This window comes from Gossypium arboreum, chromosome 2, assembly GCF_025698485.1.
Source record: "Gossypium arboreum isolate Shixiya-1 chromosome 2, ASM2569848v2, whole genome shotgun sequence".
NCBI classification, from domain to species: Eukaryota; Viridiplantae; Streptophyta; class Magnoliopsida; order Malvales; family Malvaceae; genus Gossypium; species Gossypium arboreum.
In genome coordinates this window covers 1,569,201-1,585,141 of record NC_069071.1, presented here as the reverse complement: position 1 = coordinate 1,585,141, position 15,941 = coordinate 1,569,201, and the positions used below count along the sequence as shown (strand labels likewise).

At 31.7% G+C, this 15,941-nt stretch overlaps 3 protein-coding genes and 2 non-coding genes across 5 annotated transcripts; 4 read left to right on the top strand and 1 right to left on the bottom strand.

The window, feature by feature from the left end:
- Positions 1–537: 537 nt before the first annotated feature.
- LOC108485460 (uncharacterized) lies at positions 538–1,182 on the bottom strand. Its single transcript, XM_017789303.2, has one exon. It carries the CDS (start codon positions 1,073–1,075, stop codon positions 611–613), a length of 465 nt encoding a protein of 154 aa, XP_017644792.1. The 5' UTR covers positions 1,076–1,182; the 3' UTR covers positions 538–610.
- A 539-nt stretch (positions 1,183–1,721) lies between these two features.
- LOC108467938 (uncharacterized) lies at positions 1,722–4,437 on the top strand. Its single transcript, XM_017768805.2, has 6 exons — positions 1,722–2,238; positions 2,493–2,716; positions 2,932–3,138; positions 3,291–3,381; positions 3,551–3,824; positions 3,916–4,437. The coding sequence occupies exons 1-6, from the start codon at positions 1,922–1,924 to the stop codon at positions 4,243–4,245; spliced, it is 1,443 nt and encodes a 480-aa protein (XP_017624294.1). The 5' UTR covers positions 1,722–1,921; the 3' UTR covers positions 4,246–4,437.
- Positions 4,438–8,009: 3,572 nt separating this feature from the next.
- Positions 8,010–10,955, top strand: LOC108458940 (BTB/POZ domain-containing protein At5g66560). The gene is made up of 4 exons (XM_017758331.2): positions 8,010–8,447; positions 8,527–8,596; positions 8,699–10,036; positions 10,130–10,955. The coding sequence occupies exons 1-4, from the start codon at positions 8,410–8,412 to the stop codon at positions 10,706–10,708; spliced, it is 2,025 nt and encodes a 674-aa protein (XP_017613820.1). The 5' UTR covers positions 8,010–8,409; the 3' UTR covers positions 10,709–10,955.
- Positions 10,956–15,226: 4,271 nt separating this feature from the next.
- LOC128289572 (small nucleolar RNA SNOR75) lies at positions 15,227–15,315 on the top strand. The gene has a single exon (XR_008279218.1). It is a non-coding gene; the product is annotated as a small nucleolar RNA SNOR75 (small nucleolar RNA).
- Positions 15,316–15,405: 90 nt separating this feature from the next.
- LOC128289564 (small nucleolar RNA Z105) lies at positions 15,406–15,476 on the top strand. Its single transcript, XR_008279210.1, has one exon. It is a non-coding gene; the product is annotated as a small nucleolar RNA Z105 (small nucleolar RNA).
- Positions 15,477–15,941: the final 465 nt, after the last annotated feature.

Here is a 15,941-nt window from a genome sequence, read left to right as displayed (position 1 = left end):
GAATACATTATCAATATATGCACAATTGATGGAAGTAATAAAAGTATACATAATTGAAATTAAAATGTATAAAAGTATTAAAATAAAATTTTAGTTAATAGTAAATTAAATATTTTACTAATGTAATTAGTTCATGTTCAAATCCTCTATAAATTTTTTTTACTTTTTTAAATATAAAAAACTAAATTACGTTTAAATAATATAATTTATTTTAATTATGAAATATATTTTCGTAATTTAACAATTGAGTTGGTGATTTAGTTAATAGTAAGACTAACTTAATAGTAATTAATCATTTACATATCAAAATGAAGCTTTAGTTGATTGTTAAATTGAAGGTTTTACTAATGTAATTAGTGTGAGTTTGAATCTCAAAAGTAAACTATCTCGAATAATATTACTTATTTTAATTATAGAGATTTACTCGTAATTTTTTAGCCGAATTGATAATTAATTAACTCGTGACAGATTAGAAATTTAAATAATAATATACATAACCACAACCGACTCATCCGTACGAATTATATAATAACACAATGAACAAGAAAAAAAATTGTAATTACTTCAATTAATAACATTACTTTAAACCAAATTAAACATCCAAAAAATTTTAAGATTTTTGAGGATCAGCCCCTAAAATTCCATTAACAATAGAAGTAGCCACCACAACCCCGACTAATTCGGCTCCCGCCACGGCACCCGCCTGAACCAACGCGCCATAATCAACGCTACTTTCTATTTCCTTTTCCGCCGTTTTAATCTCAATCTCCGCCGTCTCCAGCCCATTCTCAGCTGTCCGGATCCCTTCCTTTACTATCTCCGTCGCTTCCTCTTCCGCTTTCTTCAACTTCTTCCTCAAACCGAACAATGGAATGTCCTCCGCTTTCGACGGCGGGTCTTTAACTGTCAATGCCGTCGTTGCCGTCAGAAAGAACAGAAGCTGCCTCCGGTTAGGGAGAGAAACCGTCGGCGCAGGTTTACTGACCTGCGCCTTGATGGATCGTCCGGGGAGCGCGTCGCGAACACGGCGGACTGAGAGAGAGTGGAGTACAGGTGGCGAAATTGTGAAAGCCATTTTGCTTTCTTTTCTTCTCTGCCTTATCTTTCGAATCAGATGCTTGAGACACTAATAAATTTAAAATAGAATGAAAGGACAATTCCCCCCGAACTAAGTTTACTTATTTAATTTTAAAACAAATAATTACTAAACTTTTCAAAAAAAAATTATTTAATTTATCCAACTATTCTAAAATTTTATTTTTCTCATTAAATTATTATATTTTTTAAAAAGTTTAATTAACAAACTCTAAATAACGGATCGATAATCGATATGATAAATTAGTATTTTTTGACAAGTAGAAAAATATATACTAGATCAAAGTTAATCTGACGATTGGCATCTAAGATCGAAGAAGAAAGTTATTTAATTTTGATTCGTAAATTTGTAACGTTCAAAGCTGTTTTGTAAAAAAAATAAAAATATAGAAGGACAAAAAGGAATTAGAGTTTTCGATTGATACAGGCGGTACGAATAGATAATGTCATATAATAATTATTTTAACAGTTAAGTGACTTAAATTAAAACAATCGAAAAGTTTACTAATTATTTTATAACTTTTTGAAGTCGAGTACTTAAAACATAAACTTACTAATAGTTTAGTGATACAGAGTATAGTTTACCCATAAAAAGAAAACAATTTTCTCTCAATTACGAAAATATCCTTCATCGAGCTACCTACTAGAAACGCTGTCGTTTAGAATGTTGGTCTTTCCCTCCTGAATCTCCAATTTTATGTATCTTTTCCGCCAGAAAGGGCTTTTCGAAAGGAAGCGCAAAAGAGAAACCCCCAGAAGCCAAAACCCTCTTTCCATTTTTTTTTTTCTTTTGCATATTTCGGGAATTCAGTAAATCAAAAGACCGATGGCCGAAGAAGAAGTTACGACCGCGGAATCAGAGGTGACGGTGGCTGTGACGGAGCAAACACCAGGGAAGGAAACAGATGGAACCCTAGAGACGCAAGGTTCAATCGAAGCCACTGTGGAATCGGCGGTTCAAGGTGGCACCGAGTCTACATGCAACAATAACAACAATGCCAACGGTTCTGAACCGGCTTCCGATGTTGATCGAGAAAAGACGCTGGAGTTCGCAGACGAGTTAACGGAGAACGGATCTAAAGCTTTTAAAGAAAATGATTTCGCCGAAGCTGCTGATTGCTTTAGCCGCGCCCTTGAAATCAGGTTCAAAACCTTTGGCTTATCAGCTTATGTTTCATTTCATCTCATTTTAGGGTTACAAGAAGAAATGGAAACGAATTTTTACTAGTTTAACAAATAATTTCATGATTTAGGGTTTAGGATTTAATTAAAAAGTGGTTGGAAATCTATGAGGAGGTAATTTAAACTACCTTTAGGAAAAGGCAGGTTTCGAGAATTTCCATTAGTATCTTAATTTACTTGTTATGTATCAAGATTGTTATTTTTGTTCGCTCTAGGGTTGGACATCACGGTGAACTTGCAGTGGAATGTCTCAAGGCCTACTATCTCTACGGCCGTGCATTGCTGTACAAAGCTCAAGAGGAGGCTGATCCTTTGGTTTCTGTACCGAAGAAAGAGGGCGAAACTCAACAAGAATTGAACAAAGACAAGTCGAGTAAAACCATTGCAACTCGTGAATCTTCGGTTGCTTCTGTATCAAGTACTACAGTTGCAGATGGCAGTACGTATTCTATTCATAAAAGGGGTTATATAACTCTAGTGAATTGAGCACAGATAACTAGTAGAGCCATTTTTTACTGCCTTGGTAGGTTTGACATTGTTACCAATTGTAGATAGCTGCTCCACGAGCAATGTCATCATTGCATATGTTATCTATAAACCAAATTGTCAACCTTTCCTTGCCCGAATTTTAGTTAATATCATTATGTGCTTCAGGTGGAAAAGATGAGGAGGAAAGTGATGATAGCGACAGTGACACTGATGAAGTGGCCGAAGCAGATGAGGATGCGGATGAGTCCGACCTGGATTTGGCATGGAAAATGCTGGATGTTGCCAGGGCGATTTCTGAAAAACAGCAGGTGGGTGACACCATGGAGAAAGTTGATATTTTATCATCATTAGCTGAGGTTGCACTCGAAAGAGGTCAGTACATGATGGCTCATTATTATTAGTTGCATGTGATTTGTTGGGTGACTGGGTGGAGGAACCTTCTTTATGAATTTTCCGTGGATTTTTCTTGAAGCATGTCATTTCACCTAAAATCATCGATTTTTGTTTCTGTCATGCTTCTTTAGAGGATATTGAATCTTCGCTTGGCGACTACCAGAAAGCTCTATCCATTTTGCAACGGCTGGTTGAACCAGATAATCGACAAATAGCTGAATTGTATCCTTGATATGGCTGAAATATCTTTATTATCAATTTCTAGTTCAATTAAATGGTGCTGTGTCTTGGTTAGTCAATGCATGCTAGTTAAAATTGAAATGGGGATTCCCGAATTACACCCTTTAATTCCATTCGGGTTCTATTTTTGCCACTTAACCCCATAATTTAGAAATTTTCGAATATGTATGTGTTTGGAAATTGGCTCAAAGCCTGAAGAAGCAATTCCGTACTGTCAGAAGGCCATCTCCGTTTGCAAGTCTCGGCTGCAGCGACTCACAAATGAAGTAAAGACTTCCTCAGACCTGGCATCTTCTTCAGCTACCTCTGAATTGGATGATGGTGTTCAACAGTCCTCCACTGGCTCTCAAACTGTCATATCTGTCAAAGATAAAGAAGCAGAAATTGAAACACTTGCCGGACTTGCTGAAGACCTTGAAAAGAAGGCAAGTGCAATTTTGATTTATCTAATTTGAACTAAAACGGTAAAACCTCAAGTTTATAACTTCATTATTCCATCCCTTTCGGCATTTGCAGCTCGAAGATCTACAACAGCTGGTAGCCAACCCAAAGTCCATTATTGCCGAAATCCTGGGCATGGCATCTGCCAAGGCAAAGGCTGATGAGAAGAGTGCATCTCCTGCTGTGGGGAGTTCATCGCGGATGGGTACTGTTAACAGTAATGGAGGTTTTGATTCTCCAACTGTTTCCACTGCTCATACAAATGGGGCTGCAGCGGTCACGCATCTTGGTGTTGTAGGACGAGGTGTGAAGCGTGTTTTGATGAGTCCGGTAGAATCGGGACCAGCAAAGAAACCAGTCACCGAGCCATCGTCAGACAAAGCAGATGGAAGCAGTGCCCCTTGACAGATTTTGGTTTTGGATTCTGATAATGCATGCTTAGTAATTGCTAGTGAAAATTAGCCATTGAGGATATTATGCTCTTTGAACCCATACCATACTAATGCTTGATTTTAATGGATTGTTGTAAAATTCAGATGAGGAATTTGTGATGCAATGGACTTATTGTTGCTATATATGATCTATTGAACAGTTAAACTATTATTTATATTTTTTAATTGGGAAAACTACACCTAAATTCAGTAATAATAATTTATGTTTTAGTCACTCATTTTTAAAAAACTTATAAAATGGTTATTAAAGTATTCAAAATTTTCATTTAAGTCCTTGTATTATTATTGTATAGTTTTTTTGTTTGACTTGGATTTAAGGTATCTTTTACTCGTTAATAAGTATTGATTCTTTGCATCACTTGTCGAATTATTATTTGGAGTTTGGTAGTTGAACTTTAAAAAAGATTAACAATCAAATAACTTAAAAGAAATTTTTGAATAATTCAATGATTATTTTACAAGTTTTTGAAGTTGAGTGAACTAATAAAACTTATTAATAATTTAGTAACATTGTAGTTGTTTACCTTAAAATTTAAGATAAATTATACCAATAGTCACCTAAATTATAAGTATTTTTATTTTGATCATTTAATTATAAAAAATTCAATTTCATTAATAATGGTATCAATTTGATTTTGATTTTAAAATTTTAATAAAATATTAAAATACATAAATTATAAAATATTTTTATAAAATATTTAAAAAAAAAACAGATGTAACGATTTGGTACCTTCTAATTAGAAAAATTAAGTAAAAAAAAAAAAAGGCAAAACATCAAAGTAGAGAGAAGGAAAAATAGAAATTAACCTGCCCCATAGTCATGCCTGCATATCATGTACAGACATAAAAAGAAAACATTATATTATCCATTTCCCTAACGATTAGCTACCTAACCTAACCTAACCACGTGAAAAATAGCTAAATTAAACAAAAGTTCTTCCATTACACCTTAGTCTACCTCTTCAATCATTTTTCTCTATCTTCCAATTTCCATTCCAAACACAATTATTATCAGAAGATTCAGCTTTGAATAACAAAAGCTTTGTGTTTTTTTTTTTTTACTTCGACATCATCATCACCACCACCATTTTAACTGAATATGACAACAACACTCTTTAATAAGTTTAAAGAAAGAATCAAGGAGAGTAATAATTGTAATTCATGTCTAATCACAAATCCTTTGCCTTGTCTTCTTCCTTTGATTTTGATTCACATTTTATAAATCTTTCCAACTCTTCATAATGATCCTATTGATCTTCGATTTTTTTATATTACTTTTCAGAGTTTTTAAATTTATTTTTACAAATGTTTATGACCTTTTGGACATTATTTGGTATACTTCCAAAGTCTTACCTATAATATTTATATAAAAAAAAGAAAACAGTTTTTCAGTTAAATATAACATAATTAATAACTTTTCAAAATATTTGAGTTAAATAACGTTAAAATTATGAAAATTGTTCTCGTATTGAAAGTTATCACTGAACTTGACAATTGTTTCAACATTTGGTCTAAACTCTAGGGTTTTTAAGGACTAACTTGAACAAAAAAAACTTCAAGCATAAATTTGAGAACAATTGTCAAGTTCAAAGCCTAATTTAGACAAAAAAAATTAAGCCCCAATGTGAGAATAATTACTAAGTTTAGTGCCTAACTTGGACAAAAAAAAAGTTGATACTTCAATGTTTGAAGAGTTGCCAAATTCAAGCCCCAAAAAGTAATTTAACCAAAATATTTTTATAAAGATATTTTATTTTTTTACTATTTTAAATAGGGATAAATATCATAATTATATATAAACTTTGATACAATGTCTAATGTCATACGTGAACTCTGATTTTGTGCAATTTTATACATGAAATTTTAATTTGGTTCACTTTTCAAAACGCACTAATAGCATTATCAAATTGACACTATTTTACATTGATATATTGCATATATAAACAAATATATTAATCCAATATGAAACTAAATATATATATTTATTTTTTAAGGGTGTACAATTGAATTAAAATCAAAATTTCATATATAAATATGAACCACAATTCAAGTTTCATGTGTATAATTACACAAAATTAAAGTTCATAAATAAATGACACATTAGACAAAAGTTTGATAAAAATACCATGGAGACCATTTTTATATTTGATATTTATCCCTAATTTTATATAAAAAATTAACTTATTATCGTTATTTTAAATATAAAATAATTTATTTTTATATAAAAAATAAAAATAACTAGAAATTAAATAAAATATATATTTCCATTCAATTCAAGTAACAACAAATTTTAATTTATACTGCAAAAATATTCAAATCAATTTTCCATTTTTCCTACACACCCTATTTTCCTTAACTCCATTTACACACATCCTTAATGGAAAATTGTACAAAATATTCTTTAGTAGTTGTCTCATTAATGAATTCATAAATGCAATGCAACGAAGAGGGTGGAAGAACTTACAAGGGTGGAGGCCATGTTGCTATTAATGAAAGCCAGCGCCACGTTTTCAGACCTGAAAATTTCAAAAAGAAAAGCTTCAAATTAGAACTTCAAAACACAACAAAAAACCAATCATTTTTAAAGCTGTGGGGTTTTCTTTTATGTGGGTCATGTGCTTTAGAATATGGCCAGTACCCCCATTTATTTTCATATGACTATATTAAATAACAATGGCTTTTTTTTACTTGCAGTGTTGGACACCCAAAGTTTCAATTCTTTCCTTTTGCCCCTCAATGGAAAAAAGTTTGAAGAAAAAGCTTATCAATTTCCTTCTCAATTAGTTGTTGCATCTAAAAGCATTTTTAACAAGACTCTTAAAATTATCATGGTAGACAATTTTGTCATCTTGCTTTGGGATTTTGGTTTTCTTGTAGATATCTGGTACCAACTTTGATAATGCCCCCACATGAGAAAAGCTAGTAAAACCCAATAATCTCTTGTTCTCTTAGCCATGGAAGCAAAAAAAATAAAATAAAAATAAAAATCCAAATAAGAGTATTTATCACTGGCCAAAAAAAGTGAAGAGTACATACTACTCACTCTCTCTGTAGTTGTTGTTGATGATTCTATTAAGCATGCTTAGCTTTTGAGTCAACTATATATCAAACTTCCCAAGAACTCGATTTGAATATTGTGAATAAAAATAAATAAATTACAGTAGAGGGCATCTAATTTTTTTTTAGTTACAAGATAATAGTTCAATTATGATTTTTTTTTCCTTTTTACTGTCAACCATGAAAAGTTATAAAATTATTATAAAATTATTAAAGTTTGTCATTTTTTATCACAATATAACTAATGTAAAAATGAACATATTCAAGATAGTTGAGTGACAAAAATGACAAAATTTAATAATTAAATGATCATTTTATAAGTTTTCATAATTAGTAATCACTCTAAACCGGATCCAAACTTGTGACTATAGCATACTAGGGTCAAAACTCAGACCAAAAAGGAACTATAACTAACCTAATAGAAAGAAATTTAAAGGTCATTATTGAATAAAGTAGGAAGTACTGTGTACTAATATCATGGTATAATTACATTATAATAAGTTATACCACTTTAATTATTTATTGTTTTTGGCACAATTGTGTTTTTATTATTAAATTTAAAAGAATAAGGAATTATAAAATATGCATTATATACTCAAATGGGAAACAATATAATGCCAACCAAGATGGGATTAATTGCTACTTTTGGTCTTTTTCTTCTAAACGTTACCCTTTTTCAGTCCCATTTTTCCCTCTCTTTGACATTTTTAGACAGAGTTGGAGTAGTTGAGACTTGAGATTCTGATGTGATTCAAACGAAGGACCCAAAAATAAAAAATTTAAAAAAAAAACTTTTTTTGGGGGGTAAAAGAATATAATAAAAAAAATTTGATCTTCCTTCTTTGAAATTTGTCCAAGTTTCATTTGTCCCTCCTTGAGTTTTCCAGGATTCCAATTTCCCACCCTTTTTTTATTTTACCAATTGCTTCTTCTTCCTAAACCCAACCCCTTCTCTCTTCTCTAAACTAGGGGGGGAAACCCTAAATTAATCTGCTTTAGGTTTTTCCAGAACTGTTTCTAAATACCCAAAGCATTTTCAACTTAATCTGAAAGAAAAAAAATGGCAGCTGATAAACCTAGCTCTAAAGGCCAAGCATGGTTAGCCTTTCATTTTCGTTTCCTTCATTTTTTTTCATACTGCAAAAATATGTTAACTTTTTTTTTTTAATTTTTACAGGTTTTGTGCTACTGGGTTACCTAGTGACATTATTATTGAAGTTGATGATATGACTTTTCATCTTCATAAGGTTAGCTAAGTTTTGAATTTTCTTTTTCATGGTGTTTTTTTTTTTGTTGGTGAAGCAAACATTTATTTGTCTTTTTTGTTGTTGTTGTTGTTGTTGTTGAAGTTTCCATTGATATCCAAAAGCAGAAAGATTGATCAGTTAATAGAAGAACAAGGTAAGAAATCATCTACTGTAACCGTTACTAAGCAAAAGCAACGTGAAACCGGGAATGAAATCGAAGAAGAAGAAGAAGAAACCCAAGACCAACAAGATGATGAAGAAGAAGATCGGTACCAGATATCTCTGCAGGATTTTCCGGGTGGTTCTGACGCTTTCGAAACCGCCGCCAAATTCTGTTACGGCGTCAAAATCGATCTCTCCTCCTCCACCGTTGTTCCTCTCCGTTGCGCGGCCGAGTTTCTCGAAATGACCGATGAGTACTCCGAAGATAACCTGATTTCTAAAACCGAAAGGTTCCTTTCTCAATCCGTTTTTAAAAATCTTAAAGCATCGATCAAAGCGTTGAAATCATGCGAATCGGTGATGACCTTAGCGGAGTCTTTAGGCATTGTTGAGAGATTGATCGATTCGATCGCTTTGAGAGCTTCTTCTACAGATCCGACTCTGTTTGGCTGGCCAGTGAATGACGGAATCGTTGAAGCGAAAGGCACTTCGGCTCAAGCTTTGTGGAACGGAATCGAAACTGGTTTGAGAAGAAAAGCTTTAGCTCGAACAAGCAATGTGGAGTCGTGGTTTGAAGATCTGGCATTGCTGAGTTTACCGTTGTTCAAACGCTTAATTTCAACATTGAAAAGGCGAGATCTGAGTCCTGAGGTCATCGAAAGCTGCCTTATGAGTTACGCAAAGAAGTACATTCCAGGAACGTCGCGGTCAAATCGGAAACCGTCGTCGTCATTGGCCGCCGCTATTACAGAGAGTGAACAGAGAGAGCTTTTGGAAACGATAATCTCTAACCTTCCGTTAGAAAAGACACGTTCAAGTTCATCAACCGCAACGCGGCTCTTATTCGGTTTATTACGATCCGCTAACATTTTAAACTCATCGGAATCTAGCAAAGCCGCGTTGGAGAAGAAGATCGGTTTCCAACTCGAGCAGGCTACGTTAGACGATCTGTTAATCCCGAGTTATTCCTATCTCAACGAGACGCTCTATGACGTCGATTGCATTGAGAGGATTTTAGGTTATTTTCTGGATGGATTAGAAGAGAGAAACGCTGCAGGAATCGAAGCCGAAAACGAAGGTAACAACGATAACATTATTAATAGCAGTAGGCTGCCTGCATTGATGCTCGTCGGAAAATTAATCGACGGTTACCTTTCTGAGATCGCATCCGACGCCAATTTGAAACCGGAAAAGTTCTATAACCTCGCGATTTTGCTTCCCGATCAAGCTAGAAATTTCGACGATGGACTTTACAGAGCTGTCGACGTATACCTCAAGGTACAATTAACAAAAACAAGCGGTTTAAATTTTGAAAAAAAAATATGATTTAAATTAGTTAATTAAGCTTTTTTATAAACTTTTTTTTTGAAGGCGCATCCATGGATACCGGAATCGGAGCGGGAAAAGATATGTGGAGTATTAGACTGTCAAAAGCTTACACTCGAAGCATGCACTCACGCGGCACAAAATGAGCGTTTACCATTACGTGCGGTGGTCCAAGTCTTGTTCTTCGAGCAGTTGCAGCTACGTCACGCGATCGCCGGTACATTGTTAGCGGCGGAAACGGCGCCGATGAATGCGGGGAGATTGTCGGGGACGAGAAGAGATGACGACGAAGAAGAAGAACAACAACAAGATGAGGAGGAGGAAAGGGTGGCGATGTCACGTGGTGAACAAGGAAGCACCACGTGGAGAGCAGCCGTGAGGGAAAATCAAGTGTTACGACTAGACATGGATTCAATGAGGACGCGGGTACATCAACTAGAAAGGGAATGTTCCACAATGAAGAAAGTAATCCAAAAAATCGAAAAGGAAAATCCACGTGGCAGCGGATGGAGAGGGTCATTGAATAAACGGTTTGGATGTAAGTTCAAGACACAAGTTTGTGATTCTCATGAATCAACGGTTACGGAGACACGAAGACGAAGACATCATCATCATCAAGAATAGAGGTTGGTACATTAGAACATTAATAATTAACGAACAATAAAATTGCTTTTTTATTTTATTTTTTTTATGGGGGTCTGGTTATTTTGTTTATTAAAAAAAAAGGAAAAACTCATCTTTTGAGGCAAATGGCCAACGCAATGGAATATGTAAATAATGAAAGGGGCAGGTCATGATGGGGCCATGGAGTTAGTGGAGAATTGTAAGGCGGATGGTGAATGCCCTAATTTTTTAGTTAAAGTTTTTTAAATTCTTGTGCTTTATTGTTCTCATTTTTTAATATATATTTTTGTGTTGTTTACAAGTGGGATCCGTGGGGGCGTTTGCTTTGGAAGCATGCTCTAGGGGTGAAATTTCTAAATCCGGACGGTATTTTTTTTAATGTAAAAAGTTGTCAATTTTTTTAAATATTCTTTTATCAAATAAATTAATTTAATATTTTTTAAAAATATGAACCATTTAATTGTAAAAGATATAAAAAAGCACACTATATTAAAATTTTCATAAATATCATTTTAATTCTAAAATTAAATTAAAAATCTAGCCTTAGTCTTATTTTTTAATACTAGGCATCTTAAATTGCACTTTATGCGTTTTCGTAAGATTAAACTCATCAATAATAGAATTTGTTAAAAATTATTGAGTTATCTTTTTTTAAATGTATTCTACTAAGTAAGTTGAAAGAAAATCATATTTCATTATGTTGTGAAGTTTTATCTTTACAATTTTCATAGTTGAAAATGTTTGTTAGGTTGTTACAGTAGACACAGGAAGAGTTAACAGAAGATGAATAATTTTATCTATAAGAGGATAATACTTTACTTTTTTGTCTTAACTAGCACTTGACAGAATTCGACAACTGTAAAAGCTTTTTGCAACTCCGTGCTTTCATGAACATCAAGTTGAAAATGCTCTAATTGAATTTTAATGTGTAGCTTTTCTTGCTTCGTAAAATTGTGCGGATAAAAATTATTCATAAGCTTGCAGATATCTTTCACTCGAAAAGCTTTGTAATTATTGTGTAGATCCAAAGCGAAGCTAAGAACAAGTAACTCCATTACCTCATCATTAAAGTGATAATTCATTTCTGTTAGCAATAAATATATCAAATTGATTGTGATGCTTAATTGTGAGGTTATCTCTTTGGATGCGAGACCGACCTCAATCAGCTTGTACGAAGCACTTAAATTAGGGACTTCTATCTTATGATCTTTACAAAATAACTTCACTTTCTTAAATAAAGAATCTCATCCATGTTCTTTGAATTTTTGGAGAAGTGTTTTAGTTGATGACATCAGCTGCATCGCGTTTAGTATATTCTGCGATTTATACTGCAACGTTTGACAGAGATCATTAGTGATTCCAAGTATCTCAATCATGAAATACAAGATGAAAACAAATTAAACGAATTTCAATGCATCATATATTCCATCAGCTTCACTTCTTTAAGTAAGGTTGCCGGACGTGATGGTATATTGTAATATGACAGACAAAATCGAGCATCCTCATCAAGCTATTGAGAGAAGCTAAATGAGATCCCTATTAGGTATTGCATGGACATTGGAGAGTATTGATTTCATTTTTTCGTTTGCCAATTTCAAGCTCACCATTGTCAATCAACTCTGCGATATGAGATGCCTCAATGTATCTTAATTGATCATGCCGCTTGCTCCAAAAAAGCAACCAAATTGATTATACCAGTCAAGTATTGGTCCTCTAAGCTTAGTCTTTTTAAGGGCCCATCATGCATTAGTATTTGATTGTTATTATTATTAAAATTAACTTTATGGGTCAAGGGGGCGAATCTTATATAACGTGGATGCCAAATCTAAAATATATGATAATATATATATAAAATTCAAAAATCTAAAAATTCTAAGGGGGTGGCCGCCCCTCCTGGATCCATCCCTGAGTCGGGATTTTCTCGGTAAAAGTATTGTAAATGATTTTTTCTTTTCATACTCAAAGATTAAATTGATTTTATCTTTTTTATTATTGTAAATTCATCTTTGTACGTATAAGGATTAGTTTATCCATTTTATGTAGAAATAGATGAAATTTTTAATGAAAATATCAACTTACTATTTAATTTAATGTATATATATCAAATTATCTAACTTTTTAAATAAAATAAGTAAAATACAATCTACTTTCTAAAACAAAAATTTTCATAATATTTTTACAGGCTTTCCCTTAATTTAACTATTAATTTAGATTTGATAGGTAATATATTTAAAATATGTGAATTAAATTATAAATATTAATTTATTAATAGTTTGAATTTATCAAAAAAAAATTGTGATGTTGAAATTCAGGACAATTTTTTTACTTTTTTACTTTATATACAACTATGTAAAATTACATACAAACTTGTAATTTGATTTATGTGATTTAATATACATTGAAGAGAAAAATTAGGATAAGTTATTTTGTTAATCACTATGATCCTTTTTATTTTAGTCACTTTAAATTTATGTTAGTCACTTTAAAATTAAGATAAACGATCCATTAGTAATTCCAAATAGGAGTGATTCTTATTTTGATCACTCAAAACAATTCGTGAAAATGTACTGTTAGTTTTTTATTACCATTTAATGTGAAGTAAATAATTTAGTTATTTTTGTTTTGAAATGATTAAATTAACAAAAAATAAATAATTTGAGCGACCAAAATAAAAACAATCACTATTTAAAATGCACAACAAAATAATTTACCCAAAAATTTATTGATACAACATTAATATTTTCAAATTTGAAACCAATTTAAAATTTAGAACATGATTTTGGGGTTGTCTGTGAAGTAACAAACCCACATTTCAACCCCCTAAATTCTCTTTAAACAAAATTAAAATGGTAGTTTGAAATCAATAAATGCTGGGTTCTGTCAAAATAAATAGTCATTAAGCCATTCACAGAACAAATCAAATGTTGTTTGTCTCCAACTAATGAATCTCTTAATACATTCAACATTATTTTCAGTCAGAATTTGATTAACGTGCGTCAAGCATAATTATCTATTCAAAATATGTGGACATTTGTGTTTAGTAGAATTTAAGCTCACTCCTTTGTATGACTTTTATCCGACATTTATATTATTATTTGATTGTTTTGAAGTGTCATCCACTCAAAACGGACATGCTCTCCAATGATTTTATATTAATATTTAGGTTATTAATTTTAATTTAAGAAGAAAATACTTCCGTCATTGAATTTAAGAGTAAATATTAAAATTATACATGAATTTTGGTTCAATATGTAATGTTGTACTTGAACTTTGATTTTGTACAATGTCATACATGAAATTATAATTTGCTTCAAAATTTTACAAATCATTGACAACTTTACGAAATTAGCATCATTTTATGTTAATATATTATATATGCAGACAATTATATTAATTTAATATCAAAATAGATGTATGTATTAAAGTTTTTAAATATGTACAGTTGAATCAAAATCAATGTTTTATATATACATATGGTTCGTAATTCAAGTTTACGATATAATTATATCAAATCAAAATTTACATATAAAATTACATATTAAATCATAATTCATATATAAATTTAATATTTACCCATTAAATTTATGTCATTCCCCCCAAAAAAAAATTATTCAAGTTGAACTACCTGCGGGCTCCGCCTGGCCCATGGGTTGGACCAGGCAAAATGGCGTATATATCTACCTAATTATAATTAGGTCATTGGGCCCAAACCTAAGGACATGTTAATTAGTTGGCCTTTTGGGTAGTCTACGTGTTAATTATTATTGCAATTCAAAAATTTTACATCAACAAATATATTGAAATGTCATTTTAAAAAAAGATAACTTGAATAAGTAACTTAAAATGACCTAAATTGATCGATAGAATTTTAACTAGATTAGTATGAATATTATTGTCGATGCTAGAGGATGTGGGTTCGAGTGTGCTGAAGTACATTATCTTCCTATTTATGGGTTGGGAGAAAGACTATAAGTAGAGCAAATAAAAAAATCCAAATTGATTTTATGTTTGATGTGCCTGAATTTGAAATAATTTGAATAAATATTTTAAAATGATTTAATTTTAAAGTGATTTAATTTCTCATAAAAACCTAAACCTCAAGTATGATTTAAACTCTAAATTATATAAATTCAAAATAACCTAAACTCGAAATAATTTGAATTCAAAAATGAAACAAACATTGTGAAATAAAAAGAATAAAAATAAAAATTGTTTTGTTTCCAAATCAACTTCACCCACAAACCAAAGCCCAATATCAAAGTAGGAACCAAACCCAATGGCTGTTTAGGTAAATTTAAAAAACATAGAGGGTAAATATTTAATCAAACAAACCCTAAACCCTAAATCATTTCGCCTATAAAAAAGAAAGCTCGCTATTTTTCATTCCAAGCTTCCTCTCTTTCATTCTGAAATCCCATAAACCTTTCTATTTTTTTGTCTCATCAATTCTTAGCTTAAATTGTTAATTTCTTCTTTTTAGTCTTATTTTTTTATGTTTTTAATGATGATTCAAGGGTTTCTCAATGATGATTCAACAAAGATGACGAGTCTGATCCATTCCATTCTTTCAAATCGTGACGACAAATCGAGGCATTTGTCTGAGAGAAATCCATCCCTTTTTTTCTCTAATTTTGCTTCTTTTTTCATTTAATAATGAATTTATTTTTTAATTTGCTTTTGCATGTTAGGATCTCTCAAAGGCATAATGATGAATTTCTTTTAAAAAATCTGATTATTTTGATGATCAATTACCTCCTACTCATTCTGAATGCCTGAACCAACATCAATTTTTTTTCCCATTATAAGCATAATTTATAAGCATCTTTTATAAATAGAGTATTATTTGTCGTAAAGCGCAGCGATGATTTAAAATGATGTCTAGGGTTAATGAGCAATGGGATTTAACCTTTCGCTTTGATTACATTTCATAAATTTCAAGCACTTATGAGCTGCCGTCATTTCTTCGCTACAATTTTTTAGGACTGAAATTTATTGAAAGTTTTATCTATTATCAATTTTGGATTATTTTGAAATAATAGAAAAACAACATTTATTTACAAAATATTTATCGTAAACGCCTATTAGCTCAGTTTATTGGTGATTTATTAGAGAAATTTGAATGTGAAATTATTTATTAAATGAGGAAATTAATTAGATGAATAAGCTTAACTTGGTTAAATACATATCATTAATTTTCCTTAGTCATGAAAGCTTAATTCTAAATCGAATTAGG

Bases quoted from the DNA above. Each gene is read 5' to 3' on its own strand.
- LOC108485460 (XM_017789303.2), bottom strand. From the start codon at position 1,075: ATGGCTTTCACAATTTCGCCACCTGTACTCCACTCTCTCTCAGTCCGC.
- LOC108458940 (XM_017758331.2), top strand. From the start codon at position 8,410: ATGGCAGCTGATAAACCTAGCTCTAAAGGCCAAGCATG. The intron at 8,448-8,526 runs GTTAGCCTTTCA...TAATTTTTACAG, and splicing joins AGCTCTAAAGGCCAAGCATG to GTTTTGTGCTACTGGGTTAC. The intron at 8,597-8,698 runs GTTAGCTAAGTT...TTGTTGTTGAAG, and splicing joins TGACTTTTCATCTTCATAAG to TTTCCATTGATATCCAAAAG.
- LOC108467938 (XM_017768805.2), top strand. From the start codon at position 1,922: ATGGCCGAAGAAGAAGTTACGACCGCGGAATCAGAGGTGACGGTGGCT. The intron at 2,239-2,492 runs GTTCAAAACCTT...TGTTCGCTCTAG, and splicing joins AGCCGCGCCCTTGAAATCAG to GGTTGGACATCACGGTGAAC. The intron at 3,139-3,290 runs GTCAGTACATGA...ATGCTTCTTTAG, and splicing joins TGAGGTTGCACTCGAAAGAG to AGGATATTGAATCTTCGCTT.